Raw genomic sequence first — 21322 nt, 5'->3', positions numbered from 1 at the left:
AGCCACTGATTGAGCCACCTGCGCTGAAACAGGGATATCCTTACAACCTGACCTGTTGAGAGGGGGGGGGTGTGGGGGAGGGGGGGGCGGGGTCTTGAGGTCTGGATTGAGCACCTCTGCTTTACATGAACCCGCAGATATAACGGAGGAACATAATGCAAAAAATTCAGAAGTGAAATACTTGATGTTGGCTACTGGTTGGCGTCGCTGCTCTAATGGGCAGCAGAACAGAACGTGTCAATAACTGGTTTAAAGGATTTCTTTTTATCTGAGTCATGGAGTCGTCTCATACACAGAAGCCTGTCCTATGAAATCAACCCCACTTAACTGTGAAATCAATATTAGCCATCTCCTCCGCAGCTAACTGCACACTGAGTGATCCCGCACACTGGGTGATCCCGCACACTGAGCGATCCCGCACACTGAGCGATCCCGCACACTGAGCGATCCCGCACACTGAGCGATCCCGCACACTGAGCGATCCCTCGCTCAGGGATCCCGCACACTGAGCGATCCCGCACACTGAGCGATCCCTCACACTGAGCGATCCCGCACACTGAGCGATCCCTCACACTGAGCGATCCCGCACACTGAGCGATCCCGCACACTGAGCGATCCCGCACACTGAGCGATCCCGCACACTGAGCGATCCCGCACACTGAGCGATCCCGCACACTGAGCGATCCCGCACACTGAGCGATCCCGCACACTGAGCGATCCCGCACACTGAGCGATCCCGCACACTGAGCGATCCCTCACACTGAGCGATCCCTCACACTGAGCGATCCCTCACACTGAGCGATCCCTCACACTGAGCGATCCCGCACACTGAGCGATCCCGCACACTGAGCGATCCCGCACACTGAGCGATCCCGCACACTGAGCGATCCCGCACACTGAGCGATCCCGCACACTGAGCGATCCCGCACACTGAGCGATCCCTCACACTGGCTAGCAGAGAGAAAACCCGAGTGACATGACTGACAAGTCTCTCCTGTGGGGACTGCGAATCTCCTATTAGACGGCAGCGTCTGGGAAATTCAGAGCTGCTGCCATTGCCAAAGCATCTCCTGATCTCTCCCTGTCATTACCCGGGGAGACCTGACTGGGGAGACCCAGAGGAGACCGAGTGTCACACTACAAAACCTGCACTGCTACAAAACCAAACCTTTACCCATGTCATGTCTGCGGGTTTGCTCTCAAGATGTTGTGGGTTTAACATCTGATTCAAGGAAATGCCCATTTTCAAGCTCTTGTAACTCTGGATTCTTAAACATATTTAGTCCGTTTTTTGGGAAAGTTTGTGTCTGAATTATTCTGCTGAAAATGGGAGCATTACATTTGAAGGACATCGCACATGAGAACTATGACCCCAAACGCCCCACAACCTGCCCCTTCAGGGCCTTTTCCTGTATTGATGGGGCATGTTCATTTTTTTGCCCTTTTCAATATTTGCAGTCAGAAAAATAAAACACACACCAGCAAAATAAAAAGTTTCGTCAATTATTTATCTCTACATGTTTATTCTGGGCACTGACCCACCAAGTATTTATTTGTGAAAGGGTAAAGCTCTGACTGGTAATTTGTCCACACGGACTATAGTAAGAGCATGTCTTTCCATGACATCCTATGGCAGGAAAGACCCCATGCATATCTGAAGTGTGCTCTATAGGAGAGTGCTGGGATTCACACATAACAAATGGTGCAAAACGGAGGCCCCAGTTATGCTCCGTAGAAGAAGTCAGGGGCGATTAATGAAGCCCTGCAAATAAGTGCGTTAAAAATAAATAAACAATTAGGGGTTGAAAATATCAACATTTTGGCAATTATAAAATTACTAACACCAAATAAAAATGTGAGCCTCCCACAAAGATGCAAGGCTGTAGAGTAGTAATACAGGCGCTCATCAAAAAGGTCAAAGAGATATAATATGACCTTTGTGCTTCATACTAGAGAGGGGAATCCTGCAGAGTGAATAGGAATAATACTGGCACCGAGGATCACTTTGGCTCAATAAATACTTTTTGATTTGGATGACCGCTGTGCCTGTATTTCTCATATTCTCTCGACAGGATTATTGGTGTGCAGGATACTCCATCTAACATGAAGCACCGGCAGTTTTGCTATTTATTTATTGTTCTTTAAGAGAGTGCCCGCGTTATCCCCTAATCTTGTACATCCTGTATACTCTCGGGGCCTGCCCGCACCTTGATACAGGCTGACTGTTGCAGCCGAAACGTCGGATTTTCGTGGCTTATTAAACACCTTTTGATTCTCGGCCGTTGTGCCTCTACTACTCTTTCACCTCCCACAAATATCTTAGAAGTTTGGGAATCAGTATCTACTGTTATAAGAGGGATTTTACTTGCTCTTTGATTAGTATTATTCATAAATTGTACTTCACACATTTCTTAGAAGTAGGACTGGATAAACCAGCTGAATGGGTTTACCGAAGACAGCCAAGCATTCCTCTTAATGCATTATGTTTTATTGATGGGTCTTATCTGTTTTATTGTTGGTACAGAGCGGAGATTGGATTGGCGAGCCACACTGGTTAGAAAAACAGGGATGTTATCACAAAGGGCTGTACAAACATAACAGTTATTGGAGAAGGCTGAACCGCCAAGGTCTTTTGTCAATTCTAAATGAACATTTGCAGAGGTAAGGGATTTGAAGCTTTTGTTATTAACACTGCAGAGGAACTGTCCTGATTCACAAATCTGGGTGTGTTTGTGTGCCTTAATATTTTATAAAGCCATAAATGTAAATAAAAGAACTGTTTCCACTGGGGGATGAGCCCTGGTCACGACTTTTCAACTGAAACATCACACCCTGTTCTTTGTACCTCCAGAATATGTGATATGATCGTACATTTGCAATTTATGTGCATAGCGGTGATGATACAAAGAAACAACCATAAAATAGGTTCAAAGCTTAGTGGTACATGGTGTGGGAGGTCATCCCAGCCCAAGCAATGTCACATAGGTCAATCCTAGGCCCATGCTCCTGCTACCTGACTATTAACCTTCCACTGGCAACATTAGTGCCTGTGTATCACCTGCAGACTCAGTCTAGTAGGCCTCTGATTCAGATTGAAATGTGAAGCAGTTACAAGGGGCGTACAGATACATTGTTCGGGTCTGTGCAGCACTCACCCACATGGGATCGCTCAGATCGTAGTCTTGCATCCTGATACAGTCCATGCTAATCTCAATCTTGTTTGTTGAACCTTTCTCTGTTGCATCACTCATAAAATTCAAGTCCATGGGTTGAACGGAGTGCATTGGTCTAAGAAGAAATATACAAGACAAAAAAAGGTGTACAATCAGTATATACCAAGATATGAGTAGGGGTACAATCAGAATATACCAAGATATGAGTAGGGGTACAATCAGTATATACCAAGATATGAGTAGGTGTACAATCAGTATATACCAAGATATGAGATGGGGTACAATCAGTATATACCAAGATATGTGTAGGGGTACAATCAGTATATACCAAGATATGAGATGCGGTACAATCAGTATATACCAAGATATGAGTAGGGGTGCAATCAGTATATACCAAGATATGAGTAGGGGTACAATCAGTATATACCTTGATATGAGTAGGGGTACAATCAGTATATACCAAGATATGAGTAGGTGTACAATCAGTATTTACCAAGATATGAGTAGGTGTACAATCAGTATATACCAAGATATGAGTAGGGGTACAATCAGTATATACCAAGATATGAGATGGGGTACAATCAGTATATACCAAGATATGAGTAGGGGTACAATCAGTATATACCAAGATATGAGTAGGTGTTTGTGTGGATCTTTGCAAATTATTGCATATATCAATGTGTCTGTATTTAGACGAGTGGTTCTCAACCTTTTTTGAGAACACCAGGAGGATGTTTAAAATCTTGAGGCACCCTGCACATCAGACCTCATGTACCCCTTCTTGCTCGCATGCACCACACTCCATCTCACACACACAAAAAATCACACTCACTCCCTTTCTTACACACTCCACATTTACCCCTTTTGTACTCAACCTTTCCCTCAACACATTCTATATTCACCCCAATTTCTCTTGTACGCCACACTCACACCTGACCCTTCTCATCACACCTACACAGGCCACTCTCACTCACACCTGACCCTTCTCATCACACCTACACAGGCCACTCTCACTCACACCTGACCCTTCTCATCACACCTACACAGGCCACTCTCACTCACAACTGACCATTCCCACCACACCTACACAGGCCACTCTCACTCACACCTGACCCTTCCCATCACACCTACACAGGCCACTCTCACCTGTCCCTTCCCATCACACCTAGACAGGCCACTCTCACTCACACCTGACCCTTCTCATCACACCTATACAGGCCACTCTCACTCACACATGTCCCTTCCAATCACACCTACACAGGCCACTCTCACTCACACCTGACCCTTCTCATCACACCTACACAGGCCACTCTCACTCACACCTGACCCTTCCCATCACACCTACACAGGCCACTCTCACTCACACCTGACCCTTCCCACCACACCTACACAGGCCACTCTCACTCACACCTGTCCCTTCCCATCACACTTACACAGGCCACTCTCACTCACACCTGTCCCTTCCCATCACACCTACACAGGCCACTCTCACTCACACCTGACCCTTCTCATCACAACTACATAGGCCACTCTCACTCACACCTGACCCTTCCCATCCCACCTACAAAGGCCACTCTCACTCACACATCTGACCATTCCCATCACACCTACACAGGCCACTCTCACTCACACCTGACCCTTTCCATCACACCTACACAGGCCACTCTCACTCGCACCTGTCCCTTCCCATCACACCTACACAGGCCACTCTCACTCACACTCACCCACCTGCCAACTCATTGTATTTACCATATCACGTCTGCACACAAAGCCAGCAGAATGTTTCCCCAGGGTACAGCAGCACCCCTGGCAGAGCATCGCAGCACACCAGGGTACAGCAGCACCCCTGGCAGAGCATCGCAGCACACCAGGGTACAGCAGCACCCTTGGCAGAGCATCGCAGCACACCAGGGTACAGGGCACCCCTGGCAGAGCATCGCAGCACACCAGGGTACAGCAGCACCCCTGGCAGAGCATCGCAGCACCCCTGGCAGAGCATCGCAGCACACCAGGGTACAGCAGCACCCCTGGCAGAGCATCGCAACACACCAGGGTACAGGGCACCCCTGGCAGAGCATCGCAGCACACCAGGGTACAGCAGCACCCCTGGCAGAGCATCGCAGCACACCAGGGTACAGCAGCACCCCTGGCAGAGCATCGCAACACACCAGGGTACAGCAGCACCCCTGGCAGAGCATCGCAGCACACCAGGGTACAGCAGCACCCCTGGCAGAGCATCGCAGCACACAGGGTACAGCAGCACCCCTGGCAGAGCATCGCAGCACACCAGGGTACAGCAGCACCCCTGGCAGAGCATCGCAGCACACAGGGTACAGCAGCACCCCTGGCAGAGCATCGCAGCACACAGGGTACAGCAGCACCCCTGGCAGAGCATCGCAGCACCCCAGGGTACAGCAGCACCCCTGGCAGAGCATCGCAGCACACCAGGGTACAGGGCACCCCTGGCAGAGCATCGCAGCACCCCAGGGTCCAGCAGCACCCCTGGCAGAGCATCGCAGCACACCAGGGTACAGCAGCACCCCTGGCAGAGCATCGCAGCACACAGGGTACAGCAGCACCCCTGGCAGAGCATCACAGCACCCCAGGGTACAGCAGCACCCCTGGCAGAGCATCGCAGCACACCAGGGTACAGGGCACCCCTGGCAGAGCATCGCAGCACCCCAGGGTCCAGCAGCACCCCTGGCAGAGCATCGCAGCACACCAGGGTACAGCAGCACCCCTGGCAGAGCATCGCAACACACCAGGGTACAGGGCACCCTGGCAGAGCATCGCAACACACCAGGGTACAGCAGCACCCCTGGCAGAGCATCGCAGCACACCAGGGTACAGCAGCACCCCTGGCAGAGCATCGCAGCACACCAGGGTACAGCAGCACCCCTGGCAGAGCATCGCAACACACCAGGGTACAGGGCACCCCTGGCAGAGCATCGTAGCACACCAGGGTACAGCAGCACCCTTGGCAGAGCATCGCAGCACACCAGGGTACAGGGCACCCCTGGCAGAGCATCGCAGCACACCAGGGTACAGCAGCACCCCTGGCAGAGCATCGCAGCACCCCTGGCAGAGCATCGCAGCACACCAGGGTACAGCAGCACCCCTGGCAGAGCATCGCAACACACCAGGGTACAGCAGCACCCCTGGCAGAGCATCGCAGCACACAGGGTACAGCAGCACCCCTGGCAGAGCATCGCAGCACACCAGGGTACAGCAGCACCCCTGGCAGAGCATCGCAGCACACCAGGGTACAGCAGCACCCCTGGCAGAGCATCGCAGCACACAGGGTACAGCAGCCCCCTGGCAGAGCATCACAGCACCCCAGGGTACAGCAGCACCCCTGGCAGAGCATCACAGCACCCCAGGGTACAGCAGCACCCCTGGCAGAGCATCGCAGCACACCAGGGTACAGGGCACCCCTGGCAGAGCATCGCAGCACCCCAGGGTCCAGCAGCACCCCTGGCAGAGCATCGCAGCACACCAGGGTACAGCAGCACCCCTGGCAGAGCATCGCAGCACACCAGGGTACAGCAGCACCCCTGGCAGAGCATCGCAGCACCCCAGGGTACAGGGCACCCTGGCAGAGCATCGCAGCACACCAGGGTACAGCAGCACCCCTGGCAGAGCATCGCAGCACACCAGGGTACAGCAGCACCCCTGGCAGAGCATCGCAGCACCCCAGGGTCCAGCAGCACCCCTGGCAGAGCATCGCAGCACCCCAGGGTACAGCAGCACCCCTGGCAGAGCATCGCAGCACACCAGGGTACAGCAGCACCCCTGGCAGAGCATCGCAGCACCCCAGGGTACAGCAGCACCCCTGGCAGAGCATCGCAGCACACCAGGGTACAGCAGCACCCCTGGCAGAGCATCGCAACACACCAGGGTACAGGACACCCCTGGCAGAGCATCGCAGCACACCAGGGTACAGGGCACCCCTGGCAGAGCATCGCAGCACACCAGGGTACAGGGCACCCCTGGCAGAGCATCGCAGCACACCAGGGTACAGGACACCCCTGGCAGAGCCTCGCAGCACACCAGGGTACAGCAGCACCCCTGGCAGAGCCTCGCAGCACACCAGGGTACAGCAGCACCCCTGGCAGAGCATCGCAGCACACCAGGGTACAGCAGCACCCCTGGCAGAGCATCGCAGCACACCAGGGTACAGCAGCACCCCTGGCAGAGCATCGCAGCACACCAGGGTACAGCAGCACCCCTGGCAGAGCATCGCAGCACCCCAGGGTCCAGCAGCACCCCTGGCAGAGCATCGCAGCACCCCAGGGTACAGCAGCACCCCTGGCAGAGCATCGCAGCACACCAGGGTACAGGGCACCCCTGGCAGAGCATCGCAGCACACCAGGGAACAGCAGCACCCCTGGCAGAGCATCGCAACACACCAGGGTACAGGACACCCCTGGCAGAGCCTCGCAGCACACCAGGGTACATCAGCACCCCTGGCAGAGCCTCGCAGCACACCAGGGTACAGCAGCACCCCTGGCAGAGCATCGCAGCACACCAGGGTACAGCAGCACCCCTGGCAGAGCATCGCAGCACACCAGGGTACAGCAGCACCCCTGGCAGAGCATCGCAGCACACCAGGGTACAGCAGCACCCCTGGCAGAGCATCGCAACACACCAGGGTACAGCATCACCCCTGGCAGACCATCGCAGCACACCAGGGTACAGCAGCACCCCTGGCAGAGCATTGCAACACACCAGGGTACAGGGCACCCCTGGCAGAGCATCGCAGCACACCAGGGTACAGCAGCACCCCTGGCAGAGCATCGCAGCACACCAGGGTACAGCAGCACCCCTGGCAGAGCATCGCAGCTCCCCAGGGTACAGCAGCACCCCTGGCAGAGCATCGCAACACATGAGGGTACAGGGCACCCTGGCAGAGCATCGCAGCACACCAGGGTACAGCAGCACCCCTGGCAGAGCATCGCAGCACCCCTGGCAGAGCATCGCAACACACCAGGGTACAGCAGCACCCCTGGCAGAGCATCGCAGCACCCCAGGGTCCAGCAGCACCCCTGGCAGAGCATCGCAGCACCCCAGGGTACAGCAGCACCCCTGGCAGAGCATCGCAGCACACCAGGGTACAGGGCACCCCTAGCAGAGCATCGCAACACATGAGGGTACAGGGCACCCTGGCAGAGCATCGCAGCACACCAGGGTACAGCAGCACCCCTGGCAGAGCATCGCAGCACCCCTGGCAGAGCATCGCAACACACCAGGGTACAGCAGCACCCCTGGCAGAGCATCGCAGCACCCCAGGGTCCAGCAGCACCCCTGGCAGAGCATCGCAGCACCCCAGGGTACAGCAGCACCCCTGGCAGAGCATCGCAGCACACCAGGGTACAGGGCACCCCTGGCAGAGCATCGTAGCACACCAGGGTACAGCAGCACCCCTGGCAGAGCATTGCAGCACACCAGGGTACAGCAGCACCCCTGGCAGAGCATCGCAGCACACCAGGGTACAGCAGCACCCCTGGCAGAGCATCGCAGCACACCAGGGTACAGCAGCACCCCTGGCAGAGCATCTCAGCACACCAGGGTACAGCAGCGCCCCTGACAGAGCATCGCAGCACACCAGGGTACAGCAGCACCCCTGGCAGAGCATCGCAGCACACCAGGGTACAGGGCACCCATGGCAGAGCATCGCAGCACACCAGGGTACAGCAGCACCCCTGGCAGAGCATCGCAGCACCCCAGGGTACAGCAGCACCCCTGGCAGAGCATCGCAGCACCCCAGGGTACAGCAGCACCCCTGGCAGAGCATCGCAGCACCCCAGGGTACAGCAGGACCCCTGGTAGAGCATCGCAGCACACCAGGGTACAGCAGCACCCCTGGCAGAGCATCGCAGCACACCAGGGTACAGCAGCACCCCTGGCAGAGCATCGCAGCACACCAGGGTACAGCAGCACCCCTGGCAGAGCATCGCAGCACCCCAGGGTACAGCAGCACCCCTGGCAGAGCATCGCAGCACACCAGGGTACAGCAGCACCCCTGGCAGAGCATCGCAACACACCAGGGTACAGGACACCCCTGGCAGAGCATCGCAGCACACCAGGGTACAGGGCACCCCTGGCAGAGCATCGCAGCACACCAGGGTACAGCAGCACCCCTGGCAGAGCATCGCAACACACCAGGGTACAGGGCACCCCTGGCAGAGCATCGCAGCACACCAGGGTACAGCAGCACCCCTGGTTGAGAAACACTGGTTTAGACTGTATAAAATTGCCTGTGTTTTTGTATCCGTGTGCTAATGTGTGTATCTGTGTGTTCATTAGTGTGCCTCTATGTGTATCTGTGTGTTCATTAGTGTGCCTGTTTGTGTATCTGTGTGTTCATTAGTGTGCCTGTATGTGTATCTGTGTGTTCATTAGTGTGCCTGTATGTGTATCTGTGTGTTCATTAGTGTGCCTCTATGTGTATCTGTGTGTTCATTAGTGTGCCTGTTTGTGTATCTGTGTGTTCATTAGTGTGCCTGTATGTGTATCTGTGTGTTCATTAGTGTGCCTCTATGTGTATCTGTGTGTTCATTAGTGTGCCTGTATGTGTATCTGTGTGTTATTAGTGTGCCTCTATGTGTATCTGTGTGTTCATTAGTGTGCCTGTATGTGTATCTGTGTGTTCATTAGTGTGCCTCTATGTGTATCTGTGTGTTCATTAGTGTGCCTGTATGTGTATACTATGTGTTCATTAGTTTGCCTGTATGTGTATCTGTGTGTTCATTAGTGTGCCTGTATGTGTATCTGTGTGTTCAGTTGTGTGCCTGTATGTGTATCTGTGTGTTCACTAGTGTGCCTGTATGTGTATGTGTGTGTTCATTAGTGTGCCTGTATGTGTATACTGTGTGTTCATTAGTGTGCATGTATGTGTATACTATGTGTTCATTAGTTTGCCTGTATGTGTATCTGTGTGTTCATTAGTGTGCCTGTTTGTGTATCTGTGTGTTCATTAGTGTGCCTGTATGTGTATCTGTGTGTTCATTAGTGTGCCTGTATGTGTATCTGTGTGTTCATTAGTGTGCCTGTATGTATATCTGTGTGTTCATTAGTGTGCCTGTATGTGTATCTGTGTGTTCATTAGTGTGCCTGTATGTGTATCTGTGTGTTCATTAGTGTGCCTGTATGTGTATCTGTGTGTTCATTAGTGTGCCTGTATGTGTATCTGTGTGTTCATTAGTGTGCCTGTATGTGTATGTGTGTTCATTAGTGTGCCTGTATGTGTATCTGTGTGTTCATTAGTGTGCCTGTATGTGTATCTGTGTGTTCACTAGTGTGCCTGTATGTGTATCTGTGTGTTCATTAGTGTGCCTGTATGTGTATACTGTGTGTTCATTAGTGTGCATGTATGTGTATACTATGTGTTCATTAGTGTGCCTGTATGTGTATACTATGTGTTCATTAGTTTGCCTGTATGTGTATACTGTATGTTCATTAGTGTGCCTGTATGTGTATCTGTGTGTTCACTAGTGTGCCTGTATGTGTATCTGTGTGTTCATTAGTGTGCCTGTATGTGTATACTGTGTGTTCATTAGTGTGCATGTATGTGTATACTATGTGTTCATTAGTTTGCCTGTATGTGTATCTGTGTGTTCATTAGTGTGCCTGTATGTGTATCTGTGTGTTCATTAGTGTGCCTGTATGTGTATCTGTGTGTTCATTAGTGTGCCTGTATGTGTATCTGTGTGTTCATTAGTGTGCCTGTATGTGTATCTGTGTGCCTGTATGTGTATCTGTGTGTTCATTAGTGTGCCTGTATGTGTATCTGTGTGTTCATTAGTGTGCCTGTATGTGTATCTGTGTGTTCATTAGTGTGCCTGTATGTGTATGTGTGTGTTCATTAGTGTGCCTGTATGTGTGTGTTCATTAGTGTGCCTGTATGTGTATCTGTGTGTTCATTAGTGTGCCTGTATGTGTATCTGTGTGTTCATTAGTGTGCCTGTATGTGTATCTGTGTGTTCATTAGTGTGCCTGTATGTGTATGTGTGTGTTCATTAGTGTGCCTGTATGTGCATGTGTGTGTTCATTAGTGTGCCTGTATGTGTATACTGTGTGTTCATTAGTGTGCATGTATGTGTATACTATGTGTTCATTAGTGTGCCTGTATGTGTATCTGTGTGTTCATTAGTGTGCCTGTATGTGTATCTGTGTGTTCATTAGTGTGCCTGTATGTGTATCCATTAGTGTGCCTGTATGTGTATCTGTGTGTTCATTAGTGTGCCTGTATGTGTATCTGTGTGTTCATTAGTGTGCCTGTATGTGTATCTGTGTGCCTGTATGTGTATCTGTGTGTTCATTAGTGTGCCTGTATGTGTATCTGTGTGTTCATTAGTGTGCCTGTATGTGTATCTGTGTGCCTGTATGTGTATCTGTGTGTTCATTAGTGTGCCTGTATGTGTATCTGTGTGTTCATTAGTGTGCCTGTGTGTGTATCTGTGTGTTCATTAGTGTGCCTGTATGTGTATCTGTGTGTTCATTAGTGTGCCTGTATGTGTATCTGTGTGTTCATTAGTGTGCCTGTATGTGTATCTGTGTGTTCATTAGTGTGCCTGTATGTGTATCTGTGTGTTCATTAGTGTGCCTGTATGTGTATGTGTGTGTTCATTAGTGTGCCTGTATGTAAGTTTCAATACATACAAACATGTGAGTGCACCCTTACAAGGTTTGCTGACAGTCCTGCCGGACTCCCCTGACATTACACCACACTCATCAACAGCTTGAGTGAAGACTCCGAGGGATCTCTCATATTACACTGACATGCATTGGCGAAAGGGGAAAGTAATCTCCGTTCTGTATAAATAGGAAGTGCTGGCCAATACACATCATACACAACCAACTCACCGACCTTCCCACCTTCTCTTTCTTCCAAAGCTTTCATTTGCTAGTTTCAAACGTAAAACTCGATGCTAGTGTACATATTCTTAACATGCATCTCTTCGGGTTACTTTTAGGGCAAACTCAAGCAAGGTAAAGAGCTTTCAAATGGTCAACAAATGAACAGCTCTCCCCTTGTAGAGCAGCTCTGAAATCACAGCAGATACAACACAAGTGTTTCATATTGGTGTTTGTGAGTCCCATTAATGGCAGAGAGGGTTGCAATGAATTACCGATTTGTGTTATTAACCCAACTGGAAATAAAGGGTTTTCCCCACATAGAAACGCCTAGAACATCGCTCTGATAACTGAAAGATTTACCCCAGAAACTCCCAGAGACGGTCAAAGACATCAGGGCTTCTCATTTCAGGGTCCTGTGACGCCTGAGACATGGCTGTGCGGTAATAACGCTCCTTACAGGAGAAGTGAGACGATGTATCCACCAGCCTGGAAGAAGAAGAAGACATGTTTGTGTGGTTGCTGAGCATGAAAACCAATAACAGAGACACTGTAACACGGCTACCTGGATCTATACTGTCAGCAGCGGGCCGGCATGTCTGGGGTTTGGAAGTATGTTGGGAAATATAAAAACCCAAACCATTCAAACCTGTCCCGTAAATGTGGGAGATGCCTCCAAAGCTTAAAGCAGCAGCCCAAGCTGCTGAGCTAATATTTGCATCATTACCATCCACACAATGATATGTAATTATCTAAGTTGCCAATCGGCCGTTCTCTTGTGATCGATCGGCGAAGATTCGGCTCGGGGGGTTCACTAAATGGCTATCAGTGCAGCAGAAGAGGATCCAAGATGCAAAGTTCTGTGGGGAAGATCATGTGACCAGGCAGTCACTAGATACAATTGGGGCACTGCTAGAGAGAGGTCAGAGCTCAAAATGGGATGTGCCAGAGCCTGTTTCAGAAGAGGAAGGGGATGTGACTTTGTAAATGGTTGCTATAGAAACAAAAAATGCTGGTACATTATAATACATTAAAAATGTCATTCAGAGTTGTTGTTTTTTTTTTTTTTAAATGCTACAAGTATTTTTTCATAGTACAGAACTGATTTATTTGAAGAAAAAAAACGCATTTAGGATATTGTTTGGTCTGCAGCTTTAAAGTAATGGTGGGTGAGTATGGTCAGTGAGTTCATCTTTCCTGTCTTGCCTTCAAATACTTTCTGGGCAAGCTACCCATCTATCTGAACAAGCTCCTCACCCCTACAACACTTATCACCTGAGATCAGACTCCAAAAGACTGTTCATGGTCCCAAGGCTCAACAAAGTATCCGGCCGCTCTTCCTCTTACTGTACACCCCAAACTGGAACCACCTACCGGAGACTCTCAGAGCCGCCACCAGTCTAAGTTCTTTCAAACTGTTACATACGCCTATAACTTATATTACCTCTTACTGTGCATACATTGTCTTGTATATAATGTATACCCTGTTCACTTATGTAACTATGTACTTGTAACCATTATTATTTGTCATCATAATGCCTCTCAGAGAGAGAGAGAGAGAGAGAGAGAGAGAGAGAGAGAGAGAGAGAGAGAGACCCACCCACCGGACCAGTGCATGAAGCAGGGCCCAGCAGAGTCCAGGACCTGACAGTGCAGAGTGAAGCAGGCACACAGAGGCTACTACAGAGAGAGATTAGGGAGCCCAGCTGTGTAGGAATTACACCAGGTTGGAGTGGGTGAGCTAACCCACAAAGGATATAAGCTGCAGTTATATTGCCATCACAGTTTGATCTTTGTGAAGCACCAGGCCTGCAACACACACACAGTTTATGAGCTCCAACGATTGCGCTAGCACACCAGGATCTACAGGCCAGAACCCCATGATTGGGAGGCCGGACAGAGATAATAGTTATTTGTTTGCGCAGCGTTCGCACTGCTGGTATCGTTTGTTGAAGTATATATGTGTATGGAGTGATTCTGAGATTAAGAGTCACCGTACTGATTCATTTGAGATATGCAACACCACAAATGATAGCTATATGAGTATATAAAGCTTGTTATAATTCATTACCACTGTGTTGTGTCTAGTCACTAGTCTCACACAACATGTACCACACACTATAAGAATGAAACAGTAACCCACAGGACTCAGGCTCCCACCTCAGTGATAAGCAATATAATCTGAGGTAAAATAAAGAGGGGTTACAAATAAAAAATAAATGTATCACGGTTACACTTTCACATGTCAGCTAGCATGGCCGTAAAGTTACTGTTAGTTTCAGAGTGCTTAATAAATATGGCCTATTACTGTATGTTGGACAATCAACACATTCAAAATACAAATAACCAATGAGTTGTTTCCCTTCTGTCTATAATAGAAGGAAGTGATAATAGGTTATTGTTTTATTTGTGATGTAACAAGAAAGCAGAGCCCAAATCTTTTCTTCCTAGTTGATTAGTATATCCACGCCCAGAACCTAAATAACTGCAGGTGATCTGTTCTGTGGCGTTTACGATAATGAGATAAGCTTTGGTGACTTGTGTGTGATGGGCTCCTGGATTTTTGTCTTGGGGCTATTTAAACCTTCCTTGGGTTAGAGTCTGGGCTGTATGACCTCTCTCTCTGTGGCCTGAGAACGCCTCTGGCTATGCACGGGGCTTTTTGACCCTATTGACTGAACTTTGAGTTTGCTAATCACAATAGGCAGAGAGCCAGGGGCTTTGTACACAAAAATCCCATTTAGACAAATTCAGCACTGAAAAAGCCTGCAAATGAGTGAACTACACAACCATTCTTACTTTGCAAGGTACATTAGTAAAATAAAAAGACAACACTCACCAAATTACCTGCTATACCAGGTGTGGCCAACTCCAGTCCTCAAGAACCACCGCTCATTGACAGAGCCACAGATTGAGCCACCTGTGCTGAAGCAGGGATATCTCTAAAACCTGACGTGTTGGTGGCCCTTGAGGACTGGAGTTGGCCGCTCCTGACCTAGAGTTTGGCAATAGATGGCTGTTGGAATTCCGCTCTCTGAAAATGGGGCCTTCCCTTTTTCCCCATTCCTTTCAATATAGAGGACGATTTAAAGGAGGCTATTTCATAACATCTCCCTCCCGGCACAAATGGTGCAATAATGGTACCAGAGAGAACCGAGGCGATCAAAGAAAACAGCCCCATGGAACATGTGTGTTATTTCTGCCCCTCCTTTGCAGCCGGTAGACGCCGGGATATAATCTCCCGGGTTTAAGTGGTGCAGAGATTTAAAAAGACGAAGGTTTCCTTGTCACGCCGAGTACATTAAAAGGCAAGGTCCCGAGCTGATCCTTTAAATGCAGGTGCACACTGGAGTGAACTCAATCCAGATGCCCAGAGATAGCAAATGTTCACCTGACCTCAGATTACATCCCTACACTACGAGGTTACACGGCAAACGTGTTACATGCTGTTAGATGCGAACACTAGAAATGAGACGATTCTTTTGACGATTTGCAAATTAAAAGATTACAAAAATGAAAGAAACTCCTGTGTAGTTTACTCTTAAATGCTTCATATTTTCTATAAAAGAAACAATAGAACACACTTGAAGTTATCGTCACAATGAACAAAGGAATACTCTTTTAATGATATGGTCAATCCATAAAATATATACGGAAGAGGTTTTCATTGTAGCCTAAAGCCAGTTACATTTCAGAATGATGTGGCATTTAAACTGCACCAGTTACATTTCATCTCCAAGCCATTTAATATGCGTAATAAAAACACAAAGACATGGCCGTCACTGGGAAAGCTGCCCGGAGCTGCCAAATAGATCCAGAAACATGCGTTCTGCTCGTATTCTGGCTCTCTGCGGGGACACGAGTACTGCTTCATTATTAACCCCGTTTTCTTTACGCCTTTTTCCTACCGATCACAAACCGGATTGTGAAAAGACAAACAATCTCAGATTAGCCAAAACGTGACGTTTCGGACTTTAAACCAGCACCTGGGAAATGTCCAGAACATATTTAATCTTCTCTACAAGAGTATCCTATGCCCTTTACCCCATTTAAGGCTCTGAAAAACAATCAGGCATCTTACGATTTTTGCCATAGCACCTAAGTTAACATCTTCTGGAAAATGTACTAAACAGTGCTAAGATTTCGTGCATTTCAAGGCCCGTTGCCTTGTGTGTTCCCCAAGTATATGTATTCAGGCCTTTGTTATGAGCGACTATTCTGAATACACAGGCTGAGTCAGGCTTGGGTAAAAACCATGGCCCCATCAATCGAAACAAGTTCCCGTCCACACACACACACGTCATCATTGTGATAATGGTTTACTTCCCATTACTGAGCAAGCACACAGCTCCTCCCCTCTACCCTCACCTTGGGCTCTTGTCCAAAACTCAGGTTGGCCCTCCGTGCACAATATTGTAGCCCCATTCAGGGGGAGGATAGCTGCACGTGGCGGGGGGATAGCTGTGTTGGAGGGGGGGATAGCTGGGGGGATAGCTGTGGGGGGGGGGGGTGGAAGGGGATACCTGTGGGGGGGGGGGGTAGCTGTGTGGGGGGGGGGAGAGGATAGCTGCGTGTGGGGGAAGAGAGCAGTGTGTGTGGGAGGTGAGCTGCGTGGGGGGGATAGCTGTGTTTGGGGAGGGCTAGCTGTGTGGGGGGGTAGCTGTCTGTGGGGGAGGATAGCTATATGTGGGGGGGATAGCTATATGTGGGGGGATAGCTATATGTGGGGGGGATAGCTGTGTGCGGGGGGGATAGCTGTGTGCGGGGGATAGCTGTGTGCGGGAGGGATAGCTGTGTGCGGGGGGGATAGCTGGGTGCGGGGGGATAGCTGGGTGCGGGATGGATAGCTGTGTGCGGGGGGGTAGCTGTGTGCGGGGTGGATAGCTGTGTGCGGGGGGTAGCTGTGTGCGGGGGGTAGCTGTGTGCGGGGGGGATAGCTGTGTGCGGGGGATAGCTGTGTGCGGGGTGGATAGCTGTGTGCGGGGGGGTAGCTGTGTGCGGGTGGGTAGCTGTGTGGGGGGAGATAGCTGTGTGCGGGGGGATAGCTGGGTGCGGGGGGGATAGCTGGGTGCGGGGGGGATAGCTGGGTGCGGGGGGGATAGCTGGGTGCGGGGGGATAGCTAGGTGCGGGGGGATAGCTGTGTGCGGGGGGATAGCTGTGTGCGGGGTGGATAGCTGTGTGCGGGGGGATAGCTGTGTGCGGGGGGATAGCTGTGTGCGGGGGATAGCTGTGTGGGGAGGATGATAGCTGTGTGGGGGGGATAGCTGTGTGGGGGGGACAGCTGTGTGGGGGGGATAGCTGTGTGGGGGGGGGGATAGCTGTGTGGGGGGGACAGCTGTGTGGGGGGGATAGCTGTGTGGGGGGGGACAGCTGTGTGGGGGGGATAGCTGTGTGCGGGGGGGGGCAGGGGATAGCTATGTGGGGAGGATGATAGCTGTGTGGGGGGGGATAGCTGTGTAGTGGGGGGGGATAGTTGTGTGTGGGGGGGATAGCTGTGTGGGGGGGGATAGTTGTGTGGGGGGGATAGTTGTGTGGGGGGGATAGCTGTGTGCGGGGGGGGGCAGGGGATAGCTATGTGGGGAGGATGATAGCTGTGTGGGGGGGGGATAGCTGTGTAGTGGGGGGGGATTAGCTGTGTGTGTGTGTGTGGGGAGGGCGGGGGGGGGGGTTAGCTGTGTGTTTTGTCTGTACCAGTCCTTAACAGTCTGAATATAGAAAGCATTAATCCTCACGACATGGAAAAGGACCCCCTCATTAAGTAACGAGCTTGTTTGATGTCGGGGGTACACGTTGCACAACAGGGGGCTAAAGATGAAAAAAAATAAACTGTGTTCCACGGTTTATAAAAACACGTTTAAGGTGTCACCGGGAGACACTCAGCACTGATATTAGCCAACACCTTTACACCCGCCCAAGGCAAAGAGGCAGACACAGGAATTCGACACCCTGTTCTAAGGGCATCTTTTCAAAGGTAATTGTGTTGACATACAATTTTGCCATTTGCCGACCTCACATGAGTTGACTGGAGACCCCAAATAGGTGGAAGATGTGGCTGATAATTGATGCCCACAGGCGTGCGCGCGTATGTTTATATATATTGTTCGGATATTGTTGTATGTATGTGAATATATATATATAATAATAATAGCAAGTTCTTGTATAGCGCTGCTAGTTTTATGTAGCGCTTTACAGAGACATTTTGCAGACACAGGTCCCTGTATGTTTTTGGTGCCTGAGGCACAGGGAGGTAAAGTGACTTACCCAAGGTCACAAGGAGCCGACACCGGGAATTGTACCAGGTTCCCCTGCTCCAAACTCAGTGCCAGTCAGTGTCTTTACTCACTGAGCCACTGTATGTATATACAGGCATACCCCGTTTTAAGGACACTCACTTTAAGTACACTCGCGAGTAAGTACATCTCGCTCAATAGGCAAACGGCAGCTCGCGCATGCGCCTGTCAGCACGTCCTGAACAGCAATATTGGCTCCCTGCCTGTACCGAAGCTGTGCGCAAGCGGGGAGACTATAGAGCCTGTTACACATGCGTTATTTACATCAGTTATGCACGTACATAACGATTGCAGTACAGTACATGCATCGATAAGTGGGAAAAGGTAGTGCTTCACTTTAAGTACATTTTCACTTTACATACATGCTCCGGTCCCATTGCGTACGTTAATGCGGGGTCTGCCTGTATATATATATATATATATATATATATATATATATATATATATATATATATATATATATATATATATATATATATATATAACGAAAGCTCGCACAAATAAAAGCATTTCGTTAGCCACAGAACGGTATCATCTATTTATTTTTTGATTACATAAATATATATATATATGACACACACACAGACACACAAAGCACACTTCATAATAATCATAATAATCATAATAATAATATAATAGAATATTTCACGGTTTTCCTTTAAGAGTTCATTCTCTATATCACTTTTTTTATATTGGTTTGGTATACAAACAACCTCATCTCCACCACGTTTGCATCTTGGATATAATTTAACATTCACCGCAGTTAATGTTACATCTTAGGCTGCGCTTATAGTGCCGGCGACAGCGGCGTCGCGCCAAAACAAATGCATTGCCTCCGCGACGGCTTGGCGCGATCGCTGGAAGTCATCTCAATTTGATTTTTCCAGCGACCTTAGCCTGACGACACCATCGCCGTCGTCATAAGCGTAGCCTAAGGGTAAAGCTGAACTTACAACAAGTCATGTAATGTTAACTGTTGACGTCACGTTAAAAGCCAAAAGCTTAGAAGTACAAACAGGCGATAGGTAAATAGGATGCTATATGCAAACATACGCTGGTGTACGAGTCCCCGACACAAGAATCTCTGCTAACACCAAAACATACTGTCATCACGTTACTGAAGTCAGACCTAAACTTGGCATCACCCACAAATTGAATTAGGGCACCAGTGATAGCAAAAGGCCTATTCCAGCGCCTGGCTCTGCATCTCGCCAAGACCTTAAGAACATTGCGTTATTAGAAAATAATGGGGCATAATCCCGAATAACATGATGTTAACCCTATGTTAACAAGTGCTAGTCTGGCTGTTATTTCTGTACAGAATTTGATTCGTGACGATGCCGATAACCCCAGGGAAATTATTGAATTACAAACTGAAATATCGAATATTTTTATACAATTTTGTTGCTGTTTTTCTATAGAAAAGTAGAACATACTTGCACACTTAACATGGAAATTAAAACATGACTGTAAAAAATGGCTGGATTATGAATGATATTGAACCATTTAATGTATCCTCATTTGTTTCTGTTTCACCGCAAGTCTTGCGTCATATTAAATTGTTCATTTTCATCATTTGGATGCCTATATAGCTACTATATATTTTAGAAAGTTGTTTGTCTGTTTGCTATGGAGCAGGTTTTAGTCTATGCTTGGATACAATTCACAAATGACATCGCTGATGTCATCACATATGACATCATAAATTACATCACCAATGACATAACTGATGACATGATCACATCACACAACCCTCAAGCTACCACTTAATCTTGGTGACTCTGAAAATCCGCAACATAAACAAAAATACCGGAGCAGCCAAAATTCTTCAAGAGCGTGAGACCACTGTTTGAGACGAGAGTGCAATGTCCATCATGATTAACCAGGAACATGTATACAGTATGCATACATATATAATATATATTACAGTAGTATGACGACTTGCAAAAGAGGGGATACACTATTGTAGTTTGCAAAGCTTAAAATGGTCCCACTAAATAATTTGCCATATTGGATGTAGCACTGAGGCTTTTGTTACATTACATCAGGGGTGGGGAACGTCAGGCCCGAGGGCCGTATAAGGCCCTCGAAATCATTTGGTCCGGCCCTGCTAAGGCAACCGCTATAACCGGGGTCGAGCTAATTTTAAAAAAATGGCCGCTACGCGCCCGATCGGGAGGAGGGAGGCGGTGGTGTGAGGCGCCGGCAGCCCTACACGATCCCCTGCAGCCACCGTACAAGCCCCAGCAATCCCCCAGCAGCCACTGTACTTCCCCCGCAGCATTCCCCGCACTTTCCCCATGCTTCTTCAGCAGTTCCCCCCGCACTTACCCCAGCATCCGCCCTACACGATCCCCCCAGCAGCAGCAGCAGCAACTATCAGAGGTAGGGGGGCGGGGTTCTGTGTGCCTACATGCCTGCTGTGTGCCTGCCGTGTGCCTGCCTGTGTCTGTATGGCCCGCGAACGATGTTATAAATATGCAAATGGCGCTTGGCAGAAAAAAGGTTCCCCACCCCTGCATTACATGAAGTCAGAATCTCAGTAGTGCTCCTTTTTGACACAAATATATATGGTGCAGTGGCTTGGGTTTTGAGCTTACAGGGCCTGTACATATATATATAGTTCAAAAAATGTGCCAACTCAGCAAATAGTGAAATAAATGGAATAGAACTAGGACTATGTCTACCTTGGCCATCAAATAATGGATGGGAACCATTCGAATGAAATCAATAAGAGAATGAAGATGGGATGGAGGCATTTGGAAGAAACAAGACAATCTTACAAGGGAACCTTCCCCTGTACTTTAAGAGGTAAGTTTTTGTCCAATGTATTCTGCCCGTGCTCACGTATGGATGTGAAACTTGGACCCTAAATGTGAAGATAATTGTACAACAATGGGAAAGGGGTAGAAACCCTCGCATCAGCCTCTAATACAAAAAGAATTGACAACGGTGCAATAAGGGGAAGGAGCAGAATTATAACAAATAAACAAAAGACACCC

General features: G+C 49.3%; 1 protein-coding gene across 1 annotated transcript in view; it reads right to left on the bottom strand.

Moving 5' to 3' along the window:
• Window positions 1–1506: 1506 nt before the first annotated feature.
• Window positions 1507–21322, bottom strand: part of LOC142465486 (uncharacterized) — a 35363-nt gene continuing 15547 nt past the window's right edge. Inside the window, exons 4-6 of the mRNA XM_075569447.1 lie at window positions 12393–12518; window positions 3156–3288; window positions 1507–1762 (exon numbers count right to left, since the gene is read on the bottom strand). Of these exons, the coding sequence (XP_075425562.1) occupies window positions 1742–1762; window positions 3156–3288; window positions 12393–12518 (280 nt within the window). The 3' untranslated portion in view covers window positions 1507–1741. The remainder of the gene's footprint in view (window positions 1763–3155; window positions 3289–12392; window positions 12519–21322) is intronic.

This window comes from Ascaphus truei, chromosome 14 (assembly GCF_040206685.1).
Source record: "Ascaphus truei isolate aAscTru1 chromosome 14, aAscTru1.hap1, whole genome shotgun sequence".
Taxonomy (NCBI): Eukaryota; Metazoa; Chordata; class Amphibia; order Anura; family Ascaphidae; genus Ascaphus; species Ascaphus truei.
This window is presented reverse-complemented; position numbering and strand designations above follow the sequence as displayed.